Below are 23,481 nucleotides of genomic sequence, written 5' to 3' on the forward strand. Positions count from 1 at the left end.
CAATGTTACATATTTTAATGATCAAATTAAAAAAAAAATGTTGTTTATAAAATTTAATTGTAAGTGAAGATTACTGTAAAAGTAATTTTAATCTAAAAATAGCAGATATAAGCGTTTATATAAGCAATACATTATAATGTATTGATGCCTACGCTTATATCTGCTATTTTTACATTAAAATTACTTTTACAGTAATCTTCACTTACAATTAAATTTTATAAACAATTTTTTTTTTTAATTTGATCATTAAAATATGTAACATTGCTAAATGTAATCTTTAGCAAATCTCAAAAAAACATTATAATGTATTGATGCCTACTTTCAGTGGTAGCATTTTAGTGTTTTATTTTTAATTTATTTAGATGTATTTATAATTTATTTATTTATTAAAATTATATAGAATTTCAATATAAGCCATTTATCGATATATTTATCGGCCACTTCACTGAAATAAATATCGGCTTATCTGTATCAGCCAGAATTTTAATAATAAAAAAACCAAACATATGGAAGGTCGACACAGTGCACTACACTGTGTGATACATTATTTCATTGTGCTATGTTATGTATACTGCATATTTTGACAAACGTAGCATATCTAGGTAATCCATGTATACTGAGGATTTGTACACTATAGACATTATACATACTTTATGCTGCGAAAATAATATCAGTATAGTATTCTGAACATGGTAGTGTGACGGACTGATATAGAGAAGTCAGGGATGAATAAAACACAGTCAAAGCAGACATTGACAAATATAATGAGATAAATAAACTGTGTAAGTATTTTTCTTATCCTCCTAATGGACGCTAGGGAAATCCTAACCTATTTCTACAATATATAAATGGTGTCAATAAATAGCACTAATGTGCTATTGGTTCATCTAAAGCCCCATAAATCCGAATGACACAGCTTCTTAATCTAAATCTCATTGTGGACAGAAGTACTTAAAAAAAAAAAAAAAAAAAAAAAAAAAAACCCACTAAACTCTCAATGAAACAGGAAGGTGCTCTTTCAACAAAAGCTCAATAAGAGGAAGCTTTCAATGCCCAACAGCAGAAAAATTAGTTCAGACCTGCATTAGTTATATAAAGTATAACATAAAATAAAAAATACACAAACACGGGGATGAATCAATGTATCTGAGAGCCATAGAGGGGGAGAAACCGAGGTGAAAACAAAAATAGAGAAAGGGGAGTAAAGAAGAAAACAGAATTAAAGCAAGGGGCAGAAGAAAGGGCATTTATTTTATTAAAAGAGTGATAGAAACTCAAAGAACCCATCTGTGAGAAAGGACAGATAAAAAAGGCAAAGGAAAGGCCTAAAAGAAAAGGACAGGGTGTTGATTTTGCGTGATCTGAAGATTAACACACAAACGGCCACATCTGTTGAAGAAGCCTTTCCTCTCTCTCATCCTCAGGCAATGTCAACTCGATTACCGCAGGGTTGAAAGAGACAAAGATCCATCCACATGACTCCTCATCCTTTTAGGCCCATCTGCAAAGCCAGGATGTGAGGCCAACCCTGCCTGAAGAAAATCAACCCTTTTAGAGCGAAGACAGAAAAATGCCAGGGTCGCCATGCTTTTCACTGACGCTGAGCTCTTCCTAAATTACCTTAAGCATATTTGTGGCAAATAGGATTCCGCCTTCTGACCTCCAACATTGTCCGTCTTCGGCATAAGGTTTCTCCTTATTTCGCCGTTTTTTTGTGAGGCATCTCTCAGAGTGCATCCTGTTTGGCACTCATGTGGCGAATTAACACGCGTACTTAGGAAGTAAAAGCTCATTCATCTTGTATTCTCGGGTGTAGTCTGTATTCTTGCAGCACGTTTGCTTGTCTTTGTCGTGCAAAAGTCCCAGCTTGCAGACTAGCAAAGCAGATGCAAACTAAAATGTAATGATAATAAAAATTACATATTTTGTTTGGTATTCTTCTTCTAATTACAGTCCAATTCTATGTTTCCACGTTGTTCCTTTAAAAATGGGCAATTTTGCTTGCAACCTCAAAATGCCTGTTTCCCCATACTACTTATTTTAGTAAGAATATTAGTTTCCACGTTTGTCGTTTCTTGCAAGCATGTCATTTCTGTCATTGTTTATAGCGTTTACATAGAAATGCAAGTGGGGGATTATAGGAGTACGTGGGGGTGACAACAAGAACTCTGTGGATGGTGTTAGCAAGACGCCAGATGCCGACATGTCAAGGCCAGCACATCGCCCACTGACCCTAAGGCTGTATAGCCACACTAGTTTCCATTCCTCCTCCTAACGCAGACATATTACAGGCGTCTACATACAAATATGAGTCAAATAAAATCTACCTTTTAGTACAGTATGTACACTACCATTCAAAAGTTTGGGGTCAATACGATTTTTTTTCTTCTATTCTTTTATTTTTTTATTCAGCAACGATGCATTAAATTGATAAAAAGTGAAAGTAAATACACATAATTATATATATTTTATATATATATCAAATAAATGCTGTTCTTTTGATTCTTTGTACTCTTGATGACTTTATATGCATCAAACAATCCTGAAAAAAAAGTATCATGGTTTCCACAAAAAAATGATAAGCATCACAACTGTTTTCAACATTGACTTTTTTCTTGAGCACCAAATTAGCATATTAAAATGATTTTTAAAGGATCATGTGACACAGTAATGATGCTAAAAAATTCGGCTTTGCCATCACAGAAATAAAATATATATTTTTTAAATATTCAAATAGAAAACTTTTATTTGAAATCTCTTAATATTCCACAACATAACTGTTTTTAATGTATTCATGTACTAACACTTTTTTGCTCAGCAGCAATTGTGGCTAGTGGTTTTTCAAAGTTACTGGCCACAATTTTGACATCAATACCATGGAGAAAAACTGGCATAGAGATATTTTTAAAATGATCTCATAATTTGGCAGCAGGCTGCTGTCACTTTAAGACCTGATGCTCGGATCCATTATACTGTAACACATTTTTTCTTTCTCAATTGTTTACGTTCACTTAAAACAAACGTGAATACTCGCCAAGACCGACATTTTGACAATATTTTGTGTGTATTTGACTGTTTAAGTGCAATAAGCAGTGAAAAAGAACTCATTTTAGTACTGAGAGGCAGCTTTATGTGCGCGCACTTTGGTTGCAAGCACAAAATCTGCGCGAACAAGACAAATTATGCGCAATATGCACAATCCCACGCCCAGGGCCGTTGCTTCGCACACGCACATCACGCACTGCGCGTAGGGCACCAAGTGCTTGGGGGGGCACCAAAAAATCTGGGTCGTGAAAAATCATCACAATAGGCTACTAGTATAAATAATAAATAAAATGTCTAAAGCATGTTAATATACAAAAGCAATACAAAAGTAATATAGGCCTAGACCAAATTAGTCGAGAAAAAGGTGAATCTCCTGTGCCAGTCTCCCTCTGGTGCCCCCCCTTCCCCACCTCCCAGTGGTCTGTTCATGCCTCAATCAATGTCAAATTTGGCAGACACCGACCTCAGACATGGCCTCGAAAAGGCACCAAGAGTCGGGGGCGGAAAAAGGAAAAAGAAGAGACAGCGGGATGATACTCGTGCTTCGCTTGCAGGTAAGACAATGTTTTAAATAAAAATGTTAGTTTTGTAGCGTGGGCGCCCTTGCGTCGGCTATGCATGTCCAGGGGGGCGTCGCTGGTAGTGCAAATGATCCGGGAAAGGCTTTTTTAGGCCTGCATGTTGAATCTTTTATTTTAACGGGGGTCCGGGGGTTTCTCCCCCGTGAAATTTTGAAACTTGGGCTGTTTAAGATGCAGTTAGTTTGTTTGAGAAGAAAAGGAAGACCGCTTAGATACGTTTTTTCGTTGTTGTTCTATGCGAATAATGCGGCCATTTTCAAGAGGTTCATAGGCCAAGGCCCAAGGGCGACATCTCTTGGTGAAACTGCAATTAGGAAAAAAAAAAACTACATGTCTACATGATATATGTGTGTGTACGGTGTATAATTATTTTATAAATATAAATACACACACATATGCACGTATATATTTAAGAAATATTTGCATGTATATACTGTATATATTTATATATAATTTATATTATATATACATTTAAATATTTTATATATAAATAACAAATATTTCATAAATACATACATGCAAATGTGTATTTATATATATACAAAATAATTATACACAGTACACACACATAAATCATTCATGTAGACACAAACTTTTATTTTGGATGCGATTAATCTCGATCAATCTTTTCCCAGCCCTACAAATTATGTACAGAATTATTATATTGTGCCTCATCGGACCTCTTTTAAAGGTAAAATAGAGTTTTGAATTTTGAATGTTCCAGTGACACATAGGCCTATATAAACCTAACTAAGAAATTCTAAATGGTTGTTATTCCTCGGGTGAGTGGGTGGGTGGGGGGGTGTTTAGTGGGGAGTGGGGGGTGGGGGGGGGCACCACCAAGCATTTGTGCTTAGGGCACCCAAATGGCCAGCGCAGGCCCTGCCCACGCCAAAATTCAAGCCCTGTAACACTAACAATATTCATCCGGAGCGAATTAAACGAGTGAGTGATGGAGGAGGGCTTGTGTGTTAACTCGCTGTCAGAGAGATGAGAGAGCGAGATTGTGTATCTATTCTGCAAAAATTAGTATTGAAAGCGTTTCAGATATTTAAGTATCGATACGTATCAAAAAATCTATATTTTTGACAACACAACATTGCACGTAGTTAATTATTTCAGATGCCTTTTTAAGACTACAACTAAAAATGTATATATTTTATATTAAATGATTATCGCTGCGCTCCTTCCTCTTATCCATGCTAAGCTGCATGTATGGGCAGGAGTTTTTGCCAAGAACAAAACCATTCTGCCAATCCAAACTGTATGCTAATTTTCAATCATCTTTGACAATAGTGGTCCAGACAGAAATATCTTAATTTGTGTTCAATGGAAGACAGAAAGTCATACAGGTGTGGAACAACATGAGGGTGATGACAGAATTTAAATTTTTGGGTGAAGAAAGTCACTATACCATTTACTTTCATAGTGGAAAAGAGCAGCGTAAACATCCTGCTAAACATCTCCTTTTGTGTTCTAAAGAAAGTAAGTCATAGAGGTTTTGAAAGACATGGGGGTGAATAATTTTCATTTCTGTTTGAACTACTCCTTCCACTTAAATACACAAGAAGGTAAGGCAGTGTGGGGTTTTGAATAGAACATCTAATAAATGTTTTGATGTTCAGTAAGATCTTGAAAAAACTATATTGTAAACCTCAATTGCCTGTTAGTCTCACACTTCCTCCTCTCGTGTTCATTTCCGCATCTACACATGAGTCTCTCATCTCATTCCTCATCTCATCCTAAGCAGTCATCTCCTTCTCTCCCAGGTCACTCGGCAGCATCAATAGACATCATCATAAACACAAGCAATCGGAGCGCGAGCGTGGCGAATCTATTCAACTCCCCCTACGCAAGGTCATCCTCCAACCTGTCTTAGCACAAAATGAAGGTTACAGGGAAAGTCTGGAGCTTTGAAGCTCTAGAACTCCATCATGTTAGAAGAGCGGCACCCTCAGTTTCTGTTCCACATATTTAAATATGACAGGAAGGATGCCTTGGAAAAAAGGCCTGTAGATTGCCGAATGCAAACACTAGCAGTCCTCTACCCCCTCATATATAAGCAGTCACTCCTGCCTCTCATCTCCTCAATCTTTGGTTTCAAAGGGATGGTATAAGGCAGAAGGACAGGGGGTTATGCATTAGTACTGGTCAGTGCTCAAAGAGACTCCATCATAAATAATAAAGGGTCTGTGAAGGACATCCAGACTCTAGTTACCGGCTACGCACTGCGCTTCGCATTGTACCAGACAAACACAAGATTGTCATTTTTCATCCAACGATGACCACCCTCTCTACCCGTATGATTAGCTGACGGCTTCAATTATCCCACGGGATGGAAGCAACATACATTCCGGGAATGTTTGTGAGGCAGGGCTCGAGACTAACGGCGTTCTATCGTCCTGGGGACGATATAAAATGTGTTTAGGACGAACAGAAATATTCTCCAGGACGCCTACAGGACGGAAGACATTTTTGTATGTGTTCATTTATTACTAGCCTATATTGCTAACTTGCTTGAAAATGCCAAAATTAACCGACCGAGCGCTGACTACAACGGAGAGCGTCTTCTCATGCTGTTAACTTACTATAGATACTATCACTGGCCGGCTATTCATCCGGAGACTTGTTTCGCGGTAGGCCTACATCTATCACGTGGCTTATTTTCACCGACAAAAACGAGACGAAAACTAAATAAAAACTAGCTTTGAATGACAAAAAACATGACGAAAATCTATTGACATTTTCGTCAACGAATAAAAACTAAAAAAATTTAAGATAGTGACGATTTGGGAAGTGATCCAGTCAGGACTGATGTCCACACAAGGGTTGACATGCGCTGCATGTCTCATAAAACGTTTAAAAAATGTAAACGTCTGGGAGAATGAGTAGAGCAGATATATAGCCTAAATCTCTAAAAAAGAAAAAAATATAGAGATTCTCAACAAAAAAAAAAGAGCTTTATTTGGTACGGTTTTCTGTATGCACACAGCCGACCCAAAGCGTGCAGCCATGCACATAGACACCTATACAGCGCGCGAGTACTGAATTGAGCTCTCTTTCGTGTCTGAATGGACAAATACACACAACATTATGTTGAAATTTCCGTTTTGGAGAGTATTCACGTAAACTATGTTGGTTATGTCTTAAACAGTTTTGAGTGTATCGGATGTGCTTGTGCATCAGTGCGATTGGATCCGCATGTCATTGGACATTCCGATGTCTTAAAGTGACAGTGGCTAATAAACCTAATGCGGTCTGTGTCCTTAATATTGATCAAGAAACAAAAGAAAAAGAGAAAAGCATTCACTGCTCGTTAATAGCTTTAATAATGATTCATTATATTTAATTCAAACAAATAAATATGTCTAAATATAAATATTTTTGTGATATGTAGTCACCAGTATTTATTTGTTATTTTTTAATCCAACCAACTCAAAGACATTTTGAGCTGTATGTGTTTTTATCTTAATTTTCTTATATGTAAAAAAAAAGAAAAAAAGATTTGTTCTGCATGCATACAAAAAAGTATTTAACTCCTGTTATTTTTTATTAAATCTGTTTTTTTACCCATTTACAGATAACTAATTTGAATGGAGCTTAATAAATATAATAATATATATCATAAACATTTTAATGGTGTTTTTATTATGTGACTAACAACTATAGATGATTGTAACAAAGTACAGAAACATCAACGTTTATTTTGGGATGGTTGACATTCACTTTAGGGCGGTTCAAATCGTTTTTCAGGACGGTTCCAGGACGGAGGTGAAAAAAGTTAGTCTGGAGCCCTGTTGTGAGGGAACATTCGCATATCTCAATGGTGAAGAGGACTTGCTGTACTGTTTGTTTCTTTTTACATTCAGAATAATAAAGTATAGCATATGGAATAAGCATATCATTCTTTTCTTTGAATCATTTCTAGACTGACTGTTTTTTTTGCCAGAAGGGAAAAACTGTACATTACTCAAAAAAAAAATGTATACTTTAATTCAGCAATGATGCATTCAATTAATCAAAAGTGACAGTAATGTAACAAAAGATTTCTATTTTAAAGAATACATTAAATAATCCTTAAAAAATCTGGCTTCCTCTATTTAGCAGCACAACTGTTTTCAAGATTGATAATAATAGGAAATGTTTCTTGATGAGCAAATCAGCATATTATAATGATTTCTGAAAGATCATGTGACACTGAAGACTGGAGAAATAATGCTGGAAATTCAGCATTTGACATCACAAGAATAAATTACATTTTAAAATATTGTAATAGAAAAATCTTCTTTAAATAGTTTTTACTGTATTTGTATCAAATAAATATTGCTTTGGTGAGCATACTTTCTTGAATTTTTTTGTTTAATATATTAATACATATCTTAACAACTCCAAACTTTTGAACAGTAGCTTACAGGCTGGTTTGAGCTAGGTTCAGTACTGGTTTTAATGCCACTGAACCAGCATATTCAATATCAACCTTGTCAACCAACATAGTCTTTCATGGTTTCTCTGATCAAGGATCAATAACGAGTATAGCCCGCTGGCCCAGAGCAAGAGTTTTCAGGTAAGCTGACATTGAAAGATCATGAATTTATAAAATTACAGCTGTACAATTTTCAGCTTGTTGCAAATGTTCTTTTTCTAAAGAAAACATTTTTTTTGTAATATTGCGAGGAGTAAAAAATGTGAGGGAAGAAATTGCTAAGAAAATGCAAAATTTAATTACAAAAATTCATCATTCGTCGTAACAAAAAAAAAAGTGGGAAAAAATCTTAAAAGGTTAAGAAGCCTAGTACTGACACCAGCATGCCATCATCTCACACTGTGAGCCAGCATCCAAAACACATCTCTGATGTGAAAGAGAATAAGGGAAAGGGAATAATTCCAGCTCATAAGACTTTATGTGACCATGTTTTGCGTTATAGATTATGAAATATAAACAACACTCAAAAATTTAATTTAACTAGACACAGAAACTCCACAAGATGCTGAGAGGCAGTTTGGAGATTAACTTTGAGGACGGCACAAGAAACATTCACTTCAATCAGCAAATACTTGTGGAAACAACCCAAAATATCTTCAATAACAGCCCTCTGTCCAATTGAGTAGAAAATCCCTTCCTCCATCCATTACAAACTTTAGATGGACGTGCCAATTAATTTCTCCTGTCCTCGCTGACCCTACCAGCAATGTTTCTAAAACAAAAGCGGACCCAGGACCATTCCTGCCAAACCCCTGCAACACCCCCCCCCCCCCCCCCTTCCTGCTTGAATAGCATCTTATCTGTAGCCGATGGCGGTACAGACGCATTAGCGAGTGGATTACACATGCTTGGTAGGCATGCATTAGGGAGATGGGGGCAGATCCCAGCTCAAAGCAGCCAACTAAAGGCCCAAGCCTGCCCTATAATGAGATCTAACTCCTGAGGAGAGGCACTCGGGGCTAGTGCGCTCTATTTAAAGAGGGCCAGCCTCATTTAAAAGACTGTGTCTGTGTCACTTTATTACTTAACCTGAGTGAGGCACATCAAGGCCCTTTTGCATTAGCACCGAACACCCTCCTCACTTTTTTAAGCTAAGCTGATTACACAAACATAATGTGTGTGTGTTTTTTTATATTTAGGAGGCCTTAGAGGGAGTATTAGAGGCTAATGTCTATGTGCATGCACATATATGTGTGCAAATGAGACCGAAAAGAGGACTAGGACAAGCTACTAATGTGTTTTGCTTGTTGCTATCAATTAAAATACACTAATTTATGGCTCCAGGTTGACTTTTAGACACTCAGTGCTACTTTTGAATGACGATTGGTTGTCAAAAAACATCACCTCAGCATAAAGTACAATTTCCAGACTCAAAATGTTGTGCGTTCCAGTTGAATGGTACGGTCTTCTCTTAAAGAACACTGCATTGAGTCATAAACCTTCTCCCCCTTCTTTTGTCTACAACAGATACATTTTCCTCCCAAACTCCCCCTCAATTACACAAATCAATACACATTTCTTTTATCTTTTCGTGCCTTTTTTCCCCTCCCATTCTCCCCGCTGAAGGTGACCCCTGGGCTGGAACGTGTCCTCCATTTCGGCGGAATCGGTATAAGTGCTGGCCATTTGGCATGGACGTTAAGTGTATGAAATGAGTAGCCCTGTCTCTCTCTGGTCCTCTCCTCATGACAGGCTGATGATAGAAGCGTCACATCCTGGGCCCGAATAAAATGCAAACTGACAAGAGACGAGGCTTTGGTGGCTGAATATAATGCCGGATTGTGCCTCCGAGTGTCTTATTATCTTGTCTTGGGATGCTGGAGAGGAGGCGGGTCTCTTAGAAAAGAGTAGACAGCCACTGTACACACACACAACCCATCTCACAAGTAAGAGTGAAAAAACAGGAGTTTGGCCTGCTAACCACTGCTTTTGCAGCTAATGTACCTTACAATAAATAGGGACGGGGTTTGTTGGGGTTGTTTGCGTGTGATAGCTGGAGTGAAACCTGGAGAAATTAGCTTTTTAAAAAGCGGGGGAGGTCGAAAAACATTGGGAGTTGAAAGTGAGGGAGATGGAGGAAGATGTTATTCTGGAATCGACGGCCTAAAATTTGGTCATAATCCCATTCCGAATGACACAAAAGGGGTTTTAAGCAGACTGAAACATTGTTGAGAATTAATCTGCTTCTTTTATCATAAAACACCTGAGCAGGACAGATGAATCGGTCAACGATTTTCAAACACAAAAAGAAATGGATGATAAGATGTTGTAGAACCATATTTCACTTTTTTTGTACTTGTTTTTGAGTGGGCAATAAGAAAGTTTTCTTAACAAAAAGTGCCATGATTTAAAAGTACTTGTTTTATATATACAGTCAGACCAAAACTTAATCAGACACCAGATATAAATTTTTCTATTTTTTTACTAGTGGGTGCAGGACACCATAGTACGTTTATGTAAGTGAGGATTCAAAATAAAGTAAACTGTTACATATTATACCCAAAAATTCTTCATACAGTGGACTACCAGTAAAATTTATAAAAATTTGTGACCAAAAATTATTCAGACACTTCGACCTGACCATGTTTTGCTTAAGTGTTTTTCTTTCATTTCTAATGCGACCTTTTTACACCACAGACTGAACAAAATTAAGCATTGCTTGGTAATTGGTTGACCTACAGTAAATTGGTATTATCTAATTGTGTACTTAAATTTAACTGCTGACAGCTATTCAACCTAATTAATTTGTGAGACAGTCTAACAGAATTCTTGTCATATTTTAATACCATTTTCTAAACTATAGCGAATAAACTGATAATGTGAGAAATGTTGAAGGTGTCTGAATAAATTGTGGTTTGACTATAAATACATTTCTTTTATTATCACCTCGTAGTAGTGTAAAATAAAACACAATTCCATTTAGTTTCATTCAGTTTAAATGAATGAAGGGGTGGTGATGGCGCAAGGGATAAGACACATGCCTTTGGCGTGAGAGACCCGGGTTTGAATCCACTGTGAGACACCAATGTGTCCCTGAGCAAGACACTTAACCCCTAGTTGCTCCAGAGGCGTGCGACCTCTGACATATATAGCAATTGCAAGTCGCTTTGGATAAACGCGTCAGCTAAATTAATAAATGTAAATGTAATGTAAATCTACATCACGGCAAAAAAAGTCACAGCATTTGTTCAATCATCTATTTCACTCTATTGTCTTCACAACAAACTCCCATCATGCTTGCTTTGGGAGCTTCGGTGAAGGTAACATCTTGATAAAACCCACAGAATCTTCCCATCATATTCTCCATCTTTTCTCACAGCGGCCCTTTATACTCCTGTAGAATGCCAAGTTTCAAGGGCCAAATGTCAAGGCCAGTCTATTGTCGGCCGTCACACGTATGTGTTCGTGTGGAAATTAGACTGCCCATTTGTCCATACATGCACAAGTGATTCTTTGATGTGACCTTTTATGCTGAATTTTTAATTGAAAAACATCTAGGCTGCATTCTTGTTATCGTCACCTACTGTACACTCAATCGGTGTTGAAAATCAGCCTAGGAAAGGTATGAAAAGAAGCTTTTTAATTTCCTCATCCTCTTGGTCTGATCTTTTTAAACAGGCGATGCAATAGCTCACTCAATACCGCTGTGCTCGGGCGTAACAATTGAGTTGTTAGACATATGTATTTCACTTCTATGACCTTTAAACATACAGAACCTCCTCAGAGGGCAGCAGTAGATGATTTAATCTAACAATGTATAGCAAAAGGAAATAAATCACTTCAGCATAAATTGGCATATGGAGAAAAACAAAGCCTCTTGAACGTTCAATATGAAGCTTTAAAAATTGAGATCCATCCAGCATGAAGATGCAGAAAATGTAGATCCACCAGCAGGTGACTTTTTAATCAAGCTTAGTGTATTTTTTTAATTTAAACCACACAACATGGTTAAATTATTCTAATTAATTTAATGTATTTTTTGTGATTTAAATTTTTTACGGTGTGTACATGTATATCTAGGGATGGGACGGTATGAAACAACTTGTCATCTTGCGTCTTTGTTTTTGATTGTATTGAAAATTAAGTCAGAGTTGATTTATTGTTTACAGAATTTGATAATTATTGTTGTGATCATCTTGTCTGGACGAGTTTTGTACGCTGTACAAAATGGATTTAACAGGTAAGAATAGAGACATTAATCTCTATTCAATATGTCCCCGTAATTATGTCATAAGAAAAAATCGGTGTAATAAGTGCACAATGAATATACATTATTATCTCTTAAATGTCACTCTTAATAGTCTATGGTTTGAACTTGTTCGTTCGTCTTTAGCTCATACACTTGCTGCAAACTTTTCTTCGCGGAAGCTTCAAGTTTATTTCAAGTGAGTGAGATAAAATATTTCAAGTATTGAGATCAAAGTTAACTTGCCTTGTGTTCGCTATACAACAGTGTGTGATGGTCACACAGGATGACTCGGCAGATTTGAAGTGTTTAACTTGCCCCTATCGCAGGGACTTTTTTTGAGCATGTTCTGTAGACAGAGTGACCATCGTTGATTAAGTTTCCCTCAGGGTGTTTGTAAAAGCCAAAATATGACAACACCTCAGATTTGGTCCTCTTAAAAGGCTGAAAAATCTCCCGAACACGGTGCCACCCATCCGCCATTCCTTCTCGAAAAAAAAAAAAATGTAAATTGCGCGCCTGCGTCAGACTGTTGCTGGCTGGACAGGATTTATAGCGAGTTATTAAAATCGCGATAATCAAACACGGTTTTAATGATAATTGAATTTTAAACGATAATACTAACCGTCAGTACATTTTATCGTGGTTTATAGTGAAACCGGTAATCGTCCCATCCCTATGTATATCATATATATATATATATATATATATATATACTAGGGGTGTAACGTACACAAACATGACGGTTTTGAAGTCATAGTTCGGAACGGGTTCGGTACAGCAGGGGGGAGAAAACTAAATATGAAAAAACGTTTGATTTTTTTTAAATTAAATTGGGGGGAGGGGCGTTGAACAAATGTGTCTCTGTATTTTAATAATTTCAATTATAAATAAAAATTTCTTAATTTTCAGAGATTATCATGTGTCATATCAAACTCGCATACACTCCATTTGATGAGCACATTAACACTTAATTTCTTAAGGATAGAAATATCTATCTTAGCTAATGCTGTAAACTACACAGGGAGCCCTTACACATTACTATAATATTAAAGGTAAACAACAGAGCCCAAATTATCAAATTCAGATGCTATTTATTTTTAGATATAATAATCAACATTCAAATAAATAAAAAAACATGTAAATTGCACATAAGACAGGTGTTGCATTAACTACTAAATCTACCGTAATTATAAAGTTAATTTTGTACTCCTATCCCTTTTGAAATATAATCATTTACACAATGGCTGTCATAACTTGTTTTCATGACAAATGTATTTAAACGTACATTAAATAATCAAGACATTACCAACAGGTTAAGTAAATATAATGAATAGGCTAATATAGTGCATACAAAATGCTTCTTTCTAGAGTTAATTTCTCAAGCGAACTAACATGCTGTCAACACTAAATGCCTGAGGTAAATGTAATGCTACGTGAGATGATATTCTCAAGCTGTTTTATTGATATCTTTCCTCAGTTCCTTTCACTAGTTGAGAGATGTAAAAATATTAGGGCTGGGCAACGATTAATCGCATCCAAAATAAAAGTTTGTGTTTACATAATATATGTGTGTGTACTGTGTATAATTATTTGGCATATAAATACACAAACATGCATTTATATATTTAAAAAAATGTGTTATTTATATATAAAATATTTATAAATATTTATAAGATAAATTATATATAAATATATATATATAGTATATACATGCAAATATTTCTCAAATATATACATGCATGTGTGTGTATATATACTAAATAATTATACACAGTACACACACATTTATTATGTAAACACAAACCTTTAGTTCGGATGCGATTAATCGTTGCGCAGCCCTAAAAAATAGCGATTGATCTTCTTCTGCGCTTTCTACATGGTAGCAAACGGCGTTGGATTAACGTGCGTGCCCCCTTCTGGATTGGAGTTTGGATCGCCTGTGATTGACTGTATTTGTCGTGCGACTGCTTGCACTGAACCGGGACGTCCATACCGTACAGTTTGGGACAAATACATGTACCGTTTCACCCCTGATATATATATATATATATATATATATATATATATACATACATATACATATATACATATATATATACACATACATATATTTATATATATACATATATATATAAACACAGTATATCTTTTTTATTCAAAAAGTAATTTTACATACTTAATAAAAAATACAAAAACAATACAATTTATTAAACAAATTAAACAAAAAAGTACCAAAGAAGCACACCAAAGTTAACAATATCAACTGCACTTCTTTTTCCTGTTATTTCCCACCTTTCCTTCTCAATTCTTTCTGTAACCAAACTACATTGACCTTTCAAACATTTCACTGATGGACAACTGTGCCCAAGGACAGATTCAGTTGTGCCCGTTTGCCCCGAGCAGCCCCCTGGCACTGCCCACGGCCCCTGCCTGGTGTACCTCTCACGGGGCAAGAAAAGAGCAAGGGATGCTCCATTTGGTGGCCTTAAAATGAAAGGGTCATATTTTTAAGTAATGTTAAACCTAGGCTGACCACATACTAAAAAATAAGAAATGTATTAATTCAGTAAGAAAGGTCTGAAAAAGAATGCGCCTACATCAAAATGTTTGTGCGTGCGCCCGTGCGTATGTTTAAGCGTGCAAAAAAAGTAAGATTTTTACAAAAAGGATTAGATTGACAGATAGACAATGAGCTGTAAAGCTGAGCGTAAAGAGAAAAAGCAACAAGCAAGCAAAAGTAGGTTTGATGCTTATTAAAGAAAATTGTAACACTGGCATTATAAAACAGTAACTGGGCTTTTCTTGCCTTGGGATATTCTAAAAAATTCATCAGACTGACAGCAGGAACCACAAGACTGATCAGGACCTGACAGAGAAGTTCGGACGGGGATCAGACACAAGCCCCCCCTTGCCAAAACCCCCCACCCCAACTCCCCAAATCAAATCAGCAAAAAGACCCGCCGTGGTGACACACCATCACCGTGGTGACAGCCTACACTTCGCCCGCCCGCAGTCCCGCTCTCAAATCCATTCTCTCTAAAAAAAATTCTGTCTACCGCGTCTAAACTATGCACCCCACGCAAACACACACATACACTCTTGTTATGTGCGTTTGGTGCACATAAGGGGGTAGCCGATGTTTGATGTATAATTCATCTCAAAACACCAAGCAATACTCTTTATTCTGTTCTTTTAATGTAACACAGCTTCAGTGATAGCTCAAACTGGACTGTAATGAGGACCTGAGCCAGTTCATCAAAAGCAAGGTTATTATAGAATAAAAAAAACAATGTGAATTCAGCTTCATAATGCATCATTACGACCTCAGAAAAAGAAAAAGAAAATACTAATTTAAACCTGATATAATTTTTCTACATTAAATATATTGATTGCAATAATCAACAAATGCAACATACTAATAAAACTTTAATTATTTTTTAAACAAATAACAAAATGGAAAATTATATATTTCTGTAACAACCTACAGAGGATATGGTGAAAAATTAATAGTTTGGATTTTAATGTAGATATAAAAAGTCCTCTAATTGCATTAAAAGTTTTTTCTAATCAGGTAAGTTGCAGGGGGTCCAAATCTAGTGTCACTAATGTAATACTGTTAGTTCTAACATAGAGAGCAATAGAAAAGCTCCCTACGGGCATCAGTCAGTGTAACTGTGAACACAGACAAGAGGGGGATGCAGTCACAGCTACTGAATATCAAACCACAGAATCCACCCTGACTTTACATTGTATCAACTAAAACAAAATAAAAAGCTTTAGAAATATTAATGTGACATTTAATTATGTGTTACAGAGATGAATGCGAGTAACAGCAGAACACGTTCAAGGCTGAGTGCAAAACACTTCTATAGACTGTAAGTGTTCTGAGGAGGTCACTATACTGGCTGGATGTTATTTTTTTGCTCGTTTTTATGCATGTGCCCTTTTATATTTATTTGAAATATTTTAAAGCATCTTTGAGAACATGTTGACTCACTTTCATTAAAGTAATTTTCTAATAAAATGCATATTGCAAATGTTCTAGTGGTGGAGTGCATGTCCGCACTTGTGCTTCTTTGTTTTGTCATTAAAAGTGCATTCATCAGTAAGAATAAATAGTTTGAAATGAATTCAGAATTATGCACACAAATTAAATATATAAGCACAACAGAAAATTTCTTTATTTCTGTAAGGTAGAAGATTATAGAGCAGAAAAGGACAGACACACGCAAGAAAAAACCAAAAGTTATGACATTCCTGTGTGGTGCATGTTACTTTAGGAAATGAAATATAAGGGTGAATGTCTTAAAAGAAAAAAATGTAAAGGTGATGTTTGGAGTCTATAAGCTTAACAGCAGGAATTCAAACTGAGACAATTGTAGGTTCATTCTGAATGGTTTAAGTGTTTCTGACTTCTATTCAAATTGAAAAATGTAATTCTGTCTGAAAGAAGCCAGCAGCAAGGTTACGCGAGTCTTAAAAAGTATCATTAATGTTGCAAAATTGACCATCACAGCAAACAGTCCATCAATGCACGCTCAATCCAAAGGGCTGGAAACCTGTCTTTTCACACACTACATCACTGCTGAGTAGTGGAAGGATTCTAAAGGCAAATATTTTGTCAGCGCTCATCAAATAAGCCAAAATTCGATAAAGTATGCTCAGTACTCAGAAAAGATAAAGCATAATTAAAAAGCCTGTTTAATGTATAAAATACATTTTTAATGTTTTGAAATTACACTTCATCTAGTATATTAACAATTTTAAACTTTTGAAACAGTATTGCACTGAAACAGATCTTTTCATATAAGTATACATATACATAATAAATATTATTAATAATAATATTAGTAATATTACAATATTAGTAATAAAATAATAATATTCACTGTATCAATTTATTATTATATTATTATTATTATAACAACAAGGTCACTCTTGAATGTATGCAGCATCTTTTAAAGAGATTCAGGGTTTAAGTTGCTCCTCATCAAGAATATACAATCAGTCTGCTTAGATCTGAACTCCTCATGAGGCCGTGGAGCCACAACAATCACATTTCTCTCCCTCAGGCCTCTTCACTTTCTCTCATTTTATCTTCAGCCTAAGCCGAGGAGATCTCAAATGTGAAGAAATGTCACCCTGTATGACAGATGAGTGTGTGCGCGAGGGTGTGTGTGCGTGTGCATTATACGTCTCCTGTTGCCTATTTGCCCCAGATTCTGTCACATTTTTCTGCTTTATGAACACCAACAAAAAAACTGGTGCCCACATACCTCATGGCTGCACCCCACCAGCGTCACAGGAAAAGGACACTTCCTCCACAAGCTTTCCACAGTGGAAATTTGACAGATCGGCCGGTAAAACGCATTATGAAATATCAACTATTCAAATACACAGAGAAAACTTAAAAGAACAACTTCATTTGGACTTTCTAAACATTAACACTCAATAGAAATAATATGTTACAAACAAACTGAAATCTAAGGAATTATGAGACATAATTCGAGGTCATTTCAAAACGAATAAGAGACACAATACACTTGAACCACAACTTTCACCTGCTCTGTTCCAGCACTTTCTACCACAACATCTCGCAGACACAAACAAACAAACACACTCGTTGGTGTTAAGTTCCCCTGCACATGACCCCGGGGTGTCAGTCACAATAACAAGGACGATGAAGGCTGGGACTCACCATACATCTTCTCTTCCGAGTCTGTGTCAGCTGACAGGAGCAAGGGCTCATCGTTGAGCTCGCTGTCCGGGCTGGCCGCTTTGTCGTCATCCCGCAGCTCGCAGGCGTCCATATCGGCACGCAGGGGGAGCAGGGGTTTGCTCAGCTGCCCTGTGATCATCGGATCTTGGAGGAAAGATCAGGTCGGATGACAATGAGGGGGGGGGGGAGGAAAAATAAGTGATGTTAGCTTTGGTACGCACTGGTTCACTCTCACTGGGTCTCACGCACACATATGTCCGTTCATTTCCTCGCTTTCTCTCTCTCTCTCTTTGCTTTCTGAAACTCACCACCTCTTCTAACACTCTCAATGGTAGCGCTTGCTCTCTCTCTTTCTTTTTTTTTGAGGGTACTCTGGCTGTTGCTACTGGTTGTAGCGCTGAAGAGCTCTTGTGGATGGCAGAAATTTGAAAAGATTTTGGTTAAAAATGCTCCACTTGCCAAATGACTCATTTTCAAGAGTATCACCCAAGAGCCATCAGCATTAAAATAGAACACTTAAGTTACATATAAATGTGGCACATTTGTTAAGCAAAAAAGTGTTTTGTTTTAATTAACCAAACTTTTTGCACACTTAACAGTAAGAATGCAAGTGAGAGTTAAAATGTTGATTTTTTTAACCTGTTTTTGGTGGTCATGACAAGAATACAAATATATTTGAGAAAGGATCAGAAACACTTCATTGAGAATGTAATGACCCAACTCAGTTAACTTTGATTTACATAGTCTCTTAATATTCACACAGATTGTTCTCACCCAATAAGTTTTGTTTTATTTTAAGTATTTTAAGTATTAACCCTAGGAGTTCACTGGAAGACAATAAAAGATATCTAAATAAAAATTAAGGTCACACTTTAGTTAATGGTCCAATTCTCACTATTAACTAACTATTAACAGTTACTTTTGCCTCAATAAACTCCCAAATTATGCTTATTAATAGTTAGTAAGGAAGTTGTTAAGTTTAGGTATTGGGTAGGATTAAGGGTTGTAGAATATGGTATTAATATGTGCTTTATAAGTACTAATAAACAGCCAACATCCTAGTAATATTTATGCTAATAAGCAACTAGTTAATAGTGAGAATTGGACCCTAAACTAAAGTGTTAACAAATTTAAAGACAATTTACGTAAAGAGTTCAATAAATAAATAAATACAATAAGTAAAGTTTAAATCAATAGATAGAAGCGAGAAAAAGTTCTGACAACATGAAACTTACCAGAAAGGTGCTTCCAGATGAAAGAGAAAAATATTAGAATTTTTAACGCTCCAAAAATCTTACTTTGCTAAAATCCAAGAGCAGTTAGAGCATGCCAGAGTGTGATGCGAGATCATTCAGTGCATGCTTGTCACAAAGCCCAAAAACCAGTCTGGATAACGCAAATACATCAAGTGAGCACTGCTGGTGCGAGCCTGGGATTGCCTCTGGAGACTTGCTTGAGATGTCACCTCCACTCTCTCTCTCTCTCTCTCTCTCTCTCTCTCTCTCTCTCTCTCTCTCTCTCTCTCTCTCTCTCTCTCTCTCTCTCTCATGCGCTTCAGAAGTACCTCCCCCCACACCTTCTGATGGTGAGACGCACAAACAAATGTGTAGACATGGGGAGTGCAAAAAAAGCTGCTTTTCTCTTTTCACGCTCCCTTATTTAGTCATTTCTGTCCAAATGAGTCTGAGATGGGGGTCAGATGACCAGTTTGGATCGAGCCTTGCGGGGAATGGAGGAAATCAAGCGCCATCACGGGACTTCTACCCCCCCCCCCCCTTAATTCTGCCCCGACCTCAGGAGGGTCGATGAATGGCAGCCCGTGGGGCTTCTGTTAATGTGCTTATCAGATGGAGTGTATGCGAGTTTGATATGACACATGATAATCTCTGAAAATGTTAATCAATAGGAATAGTTTAAGCTGTCATTTGTGGTGCGGCCCACATGGTCAATACTCATATGCTTTGCAACAATGTCTCCTGTCATCGCTTCACTGGAGTTTTTCCTCAGTGCACTTATGCACAAGCGACTCACCAACGCATCGACGTGCCCCTCTATCTCGGAACGCTGCCGAACGAGGGAGCCTCTAATGCTGCATTCATTTAAGTCACAACATCCATCCCTCCCTCCCTCCTCCCATCCCTTCTTTCCCCTTTGAGCTGCCTGATAGGTCCAGTGGAGGGCAAAATTAATACCTAATTGAATTGTGAAGTCATCAAAATAATCAATACTTTTTTATTATTTATTCTTTACAGTCTGTTGACTGAATGAGAGCTGTGAGAGGCCAAGAGAGAGAGAGAGAGAGAGAGAGAGAGAGAGAGAGAGAGAGAGAGAGAGAGGAGAGGGGGGACAGGCCTGAGAGGATGCAATACAATGTAATTTTCACCACAGGCTGCTGAAGAAGAGAGGGCACAATAAAACAGAAGGAAAATTACTGGAAAAAAAATGAGGGAAGAGAAAATGGGAATTTTTCCAAAAGTTATAACCAGATTTTGGCATGTTTTGAAGAAAGTGCTTGTTTTCACCACGATTGGTTGCCAGGGTGCTTATACAGTTGCTAAGGTGTGTAAGATCTAGATGCTTGGTAAGGTTATTGGTCTTTGCTAGTTGCAATGCATTTTATTATTTTGTAGTAATTCAATAAACATTACCATTTAAAAGTAAGTTTGTTAAAGAATGTTTTATTTTGTAGTGCTGGGCAACAATTAATCGTGATACATCCAAAATAAAAGTTTGTGTTTACATAATATGTGTGTGCTGTGTATAATTATTTTGTATATATAAATACACACACATGCATCTGTGGCACATTTAAGAAAAAAGATTATTTATATATATATAAATATATATATATACAGTATACACATGCAAATATTTCTTAAATATTTAGAAAGGACACATAACTTGTTTCTATTCATCAAGGAATTCTGAAAAATATGTATCACTGTTTTCACATTTTAAAATATTTTAACAGCTATTTTTAAATTGTAATAGTATTTCACAATACTTCTGTTTTTACTGTATTTTTTTTATCAAGAGCCTTAAAAGTGAGCATAAAAGATTTCTTTTGAAAACATTTAAAAAATCTTACCAAACTTTTCAACAGTAGTGTAATTTTACATCTAGTCTTTTAAACTTCTATTTTAAAAATGTATTACTGTTTGTGTCCATTATTTGCTGGTGCCAGAACAAGTCTATCACAGATTTTTTTTTTAATATATATAATAAAATAATCCATGTATAGTCATAGCATCAACCTCAAAGTCTCGCCTTCTCTTGCTCTCTCCTTTTTTCTCGCTTTCTCTCTCACAGTTAATTACACTAATGAAACAGGGGCTCCCATGGCAGTTCTTCATGCCAAAGAGCATATGTGAAGGGACCTGGGGAGTGTGTGCGCGTGTCAATGTGTGTGTACTGTATGCGTGTGTGTTTGAGATCGCCTTACTCCCTCTCGGCCACACAGGAGGAGAAACAAGAAAAAGCACTCGAGTCCCTCTCCCTCTCTTTCTCCTTTGCCTACTCTGAGGGTCATTTCTGGCCCTTTTCCTCATAAGATATCCATGCTAATTGTTAATGGCCTTAGCTGCCAGGGCCTCTGCCGTCCCCCGGGGCCACAAAAAGTGTCTTAGAATGGTCCAAAGACCCCTGAATAGTCTTCTGATCACACATGCCATTTGCTGAGCAATGTTTTCCCTATATCTTCCTTCTCTGTTTCCTCATTCACCTAATTATCGATAACCAAAAGATATAAAAATGTCCTTGTGTCATTACATAAAATACAATATATAGTATTAAAATAAATTAAATAATAGTTTAAATATTATTGGAAACAGTATTAATGACATAATATTTAAATGTTACATCAATGTTTCAGAATGATTGTCCAGTAACACTCTTAAAGCCTTTATACAATGCATTAAAAAAATATTTCATTAATTATGCTTTGTAAAGCCCCTTATGCTTTGTATGGTCTTATGAATACTTGTAACCACACATATAATACATTATAATAGGTATGTTACACCTTTAAAACGCATGACCAACAACCAGTTTCAGATGTAACAAGGAATCAGCAAATATTATAATGCATTTTAACTTTGGTTACAATTATTTATGAAAAGATATAATGCATTACAACTAGGGCTGAACGATTAAATGAATTTGCGATAATATCGCGATATGATGAAACACGATTTTGTAACCGCAAAAGCTGCGATTACACTGGTCACGTGACACGCGAGAGAAAAGCAGTCTGCAGATCAAGCATCAACTTAGCACGCTACGCATAGGTCTGGCATACAGGAAAGAACATTTTATTTTTAATATATGTGATATTGTGTTATTTATTCTCTCTACAACAATTCTGGATCGATTCAGAGAATTTACGAATCGAGTCTGAGCTTAGTGTCACGGCACGAAAGAACAGTCGTGGATAAAATCGCGAGTGAATACAGGTGTTTATTAAACACAAGGTAGTGGCAAACAATGCAGTGGATGACAGACAGGCGACAGAACACATGCTCGGTAACACAGGACTCCGTGGGCAGACGGCAAGGCAGGAAACAGAAGAATCCTCTCAGAAAAGGGCAGATACCACAGATCAGGAACAGTCTCTGGAAGCGGCTGCTGCTTCCCAGAACGAGGCGGAAAACACCGGATCAGGAACAGACTGGAAACGGCTGACGCTCCTCAGAACAGGGCAGAGTCCAAAATACAGGAGAACAGACACTGGGCAAGGAGAAAGGACGGTGAGTAATCCGTGAACCTCAACAACCATCTGACAGAGACCAGACAACATGACAAACAATATATAGGACATTCTCATTCAAAACAGTTGGCGCTGATCAGCTCATCAGCGGAGATAACGAGCCGTGCTGATGAGCCGCGCCCATTCACACAACACACACACACCTAGCGAGGGCGAGTCAATGAATCCATGAACCGTGACAGTACCCCCCCTCCTAGGAATGCCGCCTGGCATTCCCAGACACCCTTACCTGTCGATTGTAATCATCGATAAGGGAGTGGTCCAGGATGTCCCTGGCAGGAACCCAACTTCTCTCCTCCGGACCGTAACCCTCCCAGTCCACCAAATACTGGAATCCACGTCCCCTCCGTCTCGAATCCAGTATACGATTAACCGAATACGTTGGTTCCCCATCTACGAGTCGCGGCGGGGGGGGAACCGGGGCAGGCGGATTAATGTGTGAATGAAACACAGGTTTAATTTTAGATACATGGAAAACGGGATGAATCCTTCTGTACGCTGGAGGAAGGTTGAGGCGGACTGCCACCGGACTAATGATCTTGGTGAGAGTAAATGGGCCAATAAATTTGGGAGCAAGTTTATTAGAAACGGAGCGGAGCGGAATGTTCCTGGTTGAAAGCCACACTTTTTGACCAACGACGTATACGGGAGGTTTAGACCGGTGGCGATCGGCCTTAGCCTTGGTGCGTGCACCCACCT

The 23,481-nt window shown here is 37.2% G+C and overlaps 1 protein-coding gene across 3 annotated transcripts in view; it reads right to left on the minus strand.

Moving 5' to 3' along the window:
• pou6f2 (POU class 6 homeobox 2) overlaps positions 1-23,481 on the minus strand; it is a 156,285-nt gene that overhangs the window by 110,524 nt on the left and 22,280 nt on the right. For 2 of the 3 annotated variants that reach the window (XM_077244355.1, XM_077244353.1), the window contains exon 1: positions 17,997-18,246. In XM_077244355.1, coding sequence (XP_077100470.1) covers positions 17,997-18,156 — 160 coding nt within the window. In that variant the 5' untranslated portion in view covers positions 18,157-18,246. Of the gene's footprint in view, positions 1-17,996; positions 18,247-23,481 lie in introns of those variants that run through there. The other variant, XM_077244354.1, reaches the window with a different exon arrangement.

This window comes from Siphateles boraxobius, unplaced genomic scaffold (genome assembly GCF_051911475.1).
Source record: "Siphateles boraxobius isolate OS27281-9 unplaced genomic scaffold, OSU_SipBor_1 26, whole genome shotgun sequence".
Lineage (NCBI taxonomy): Eukaryota > Metazoa > Chordata > Actinopteri > Cypriniformes > Leuciscidae > Siphateles > Siphateles boraxobius.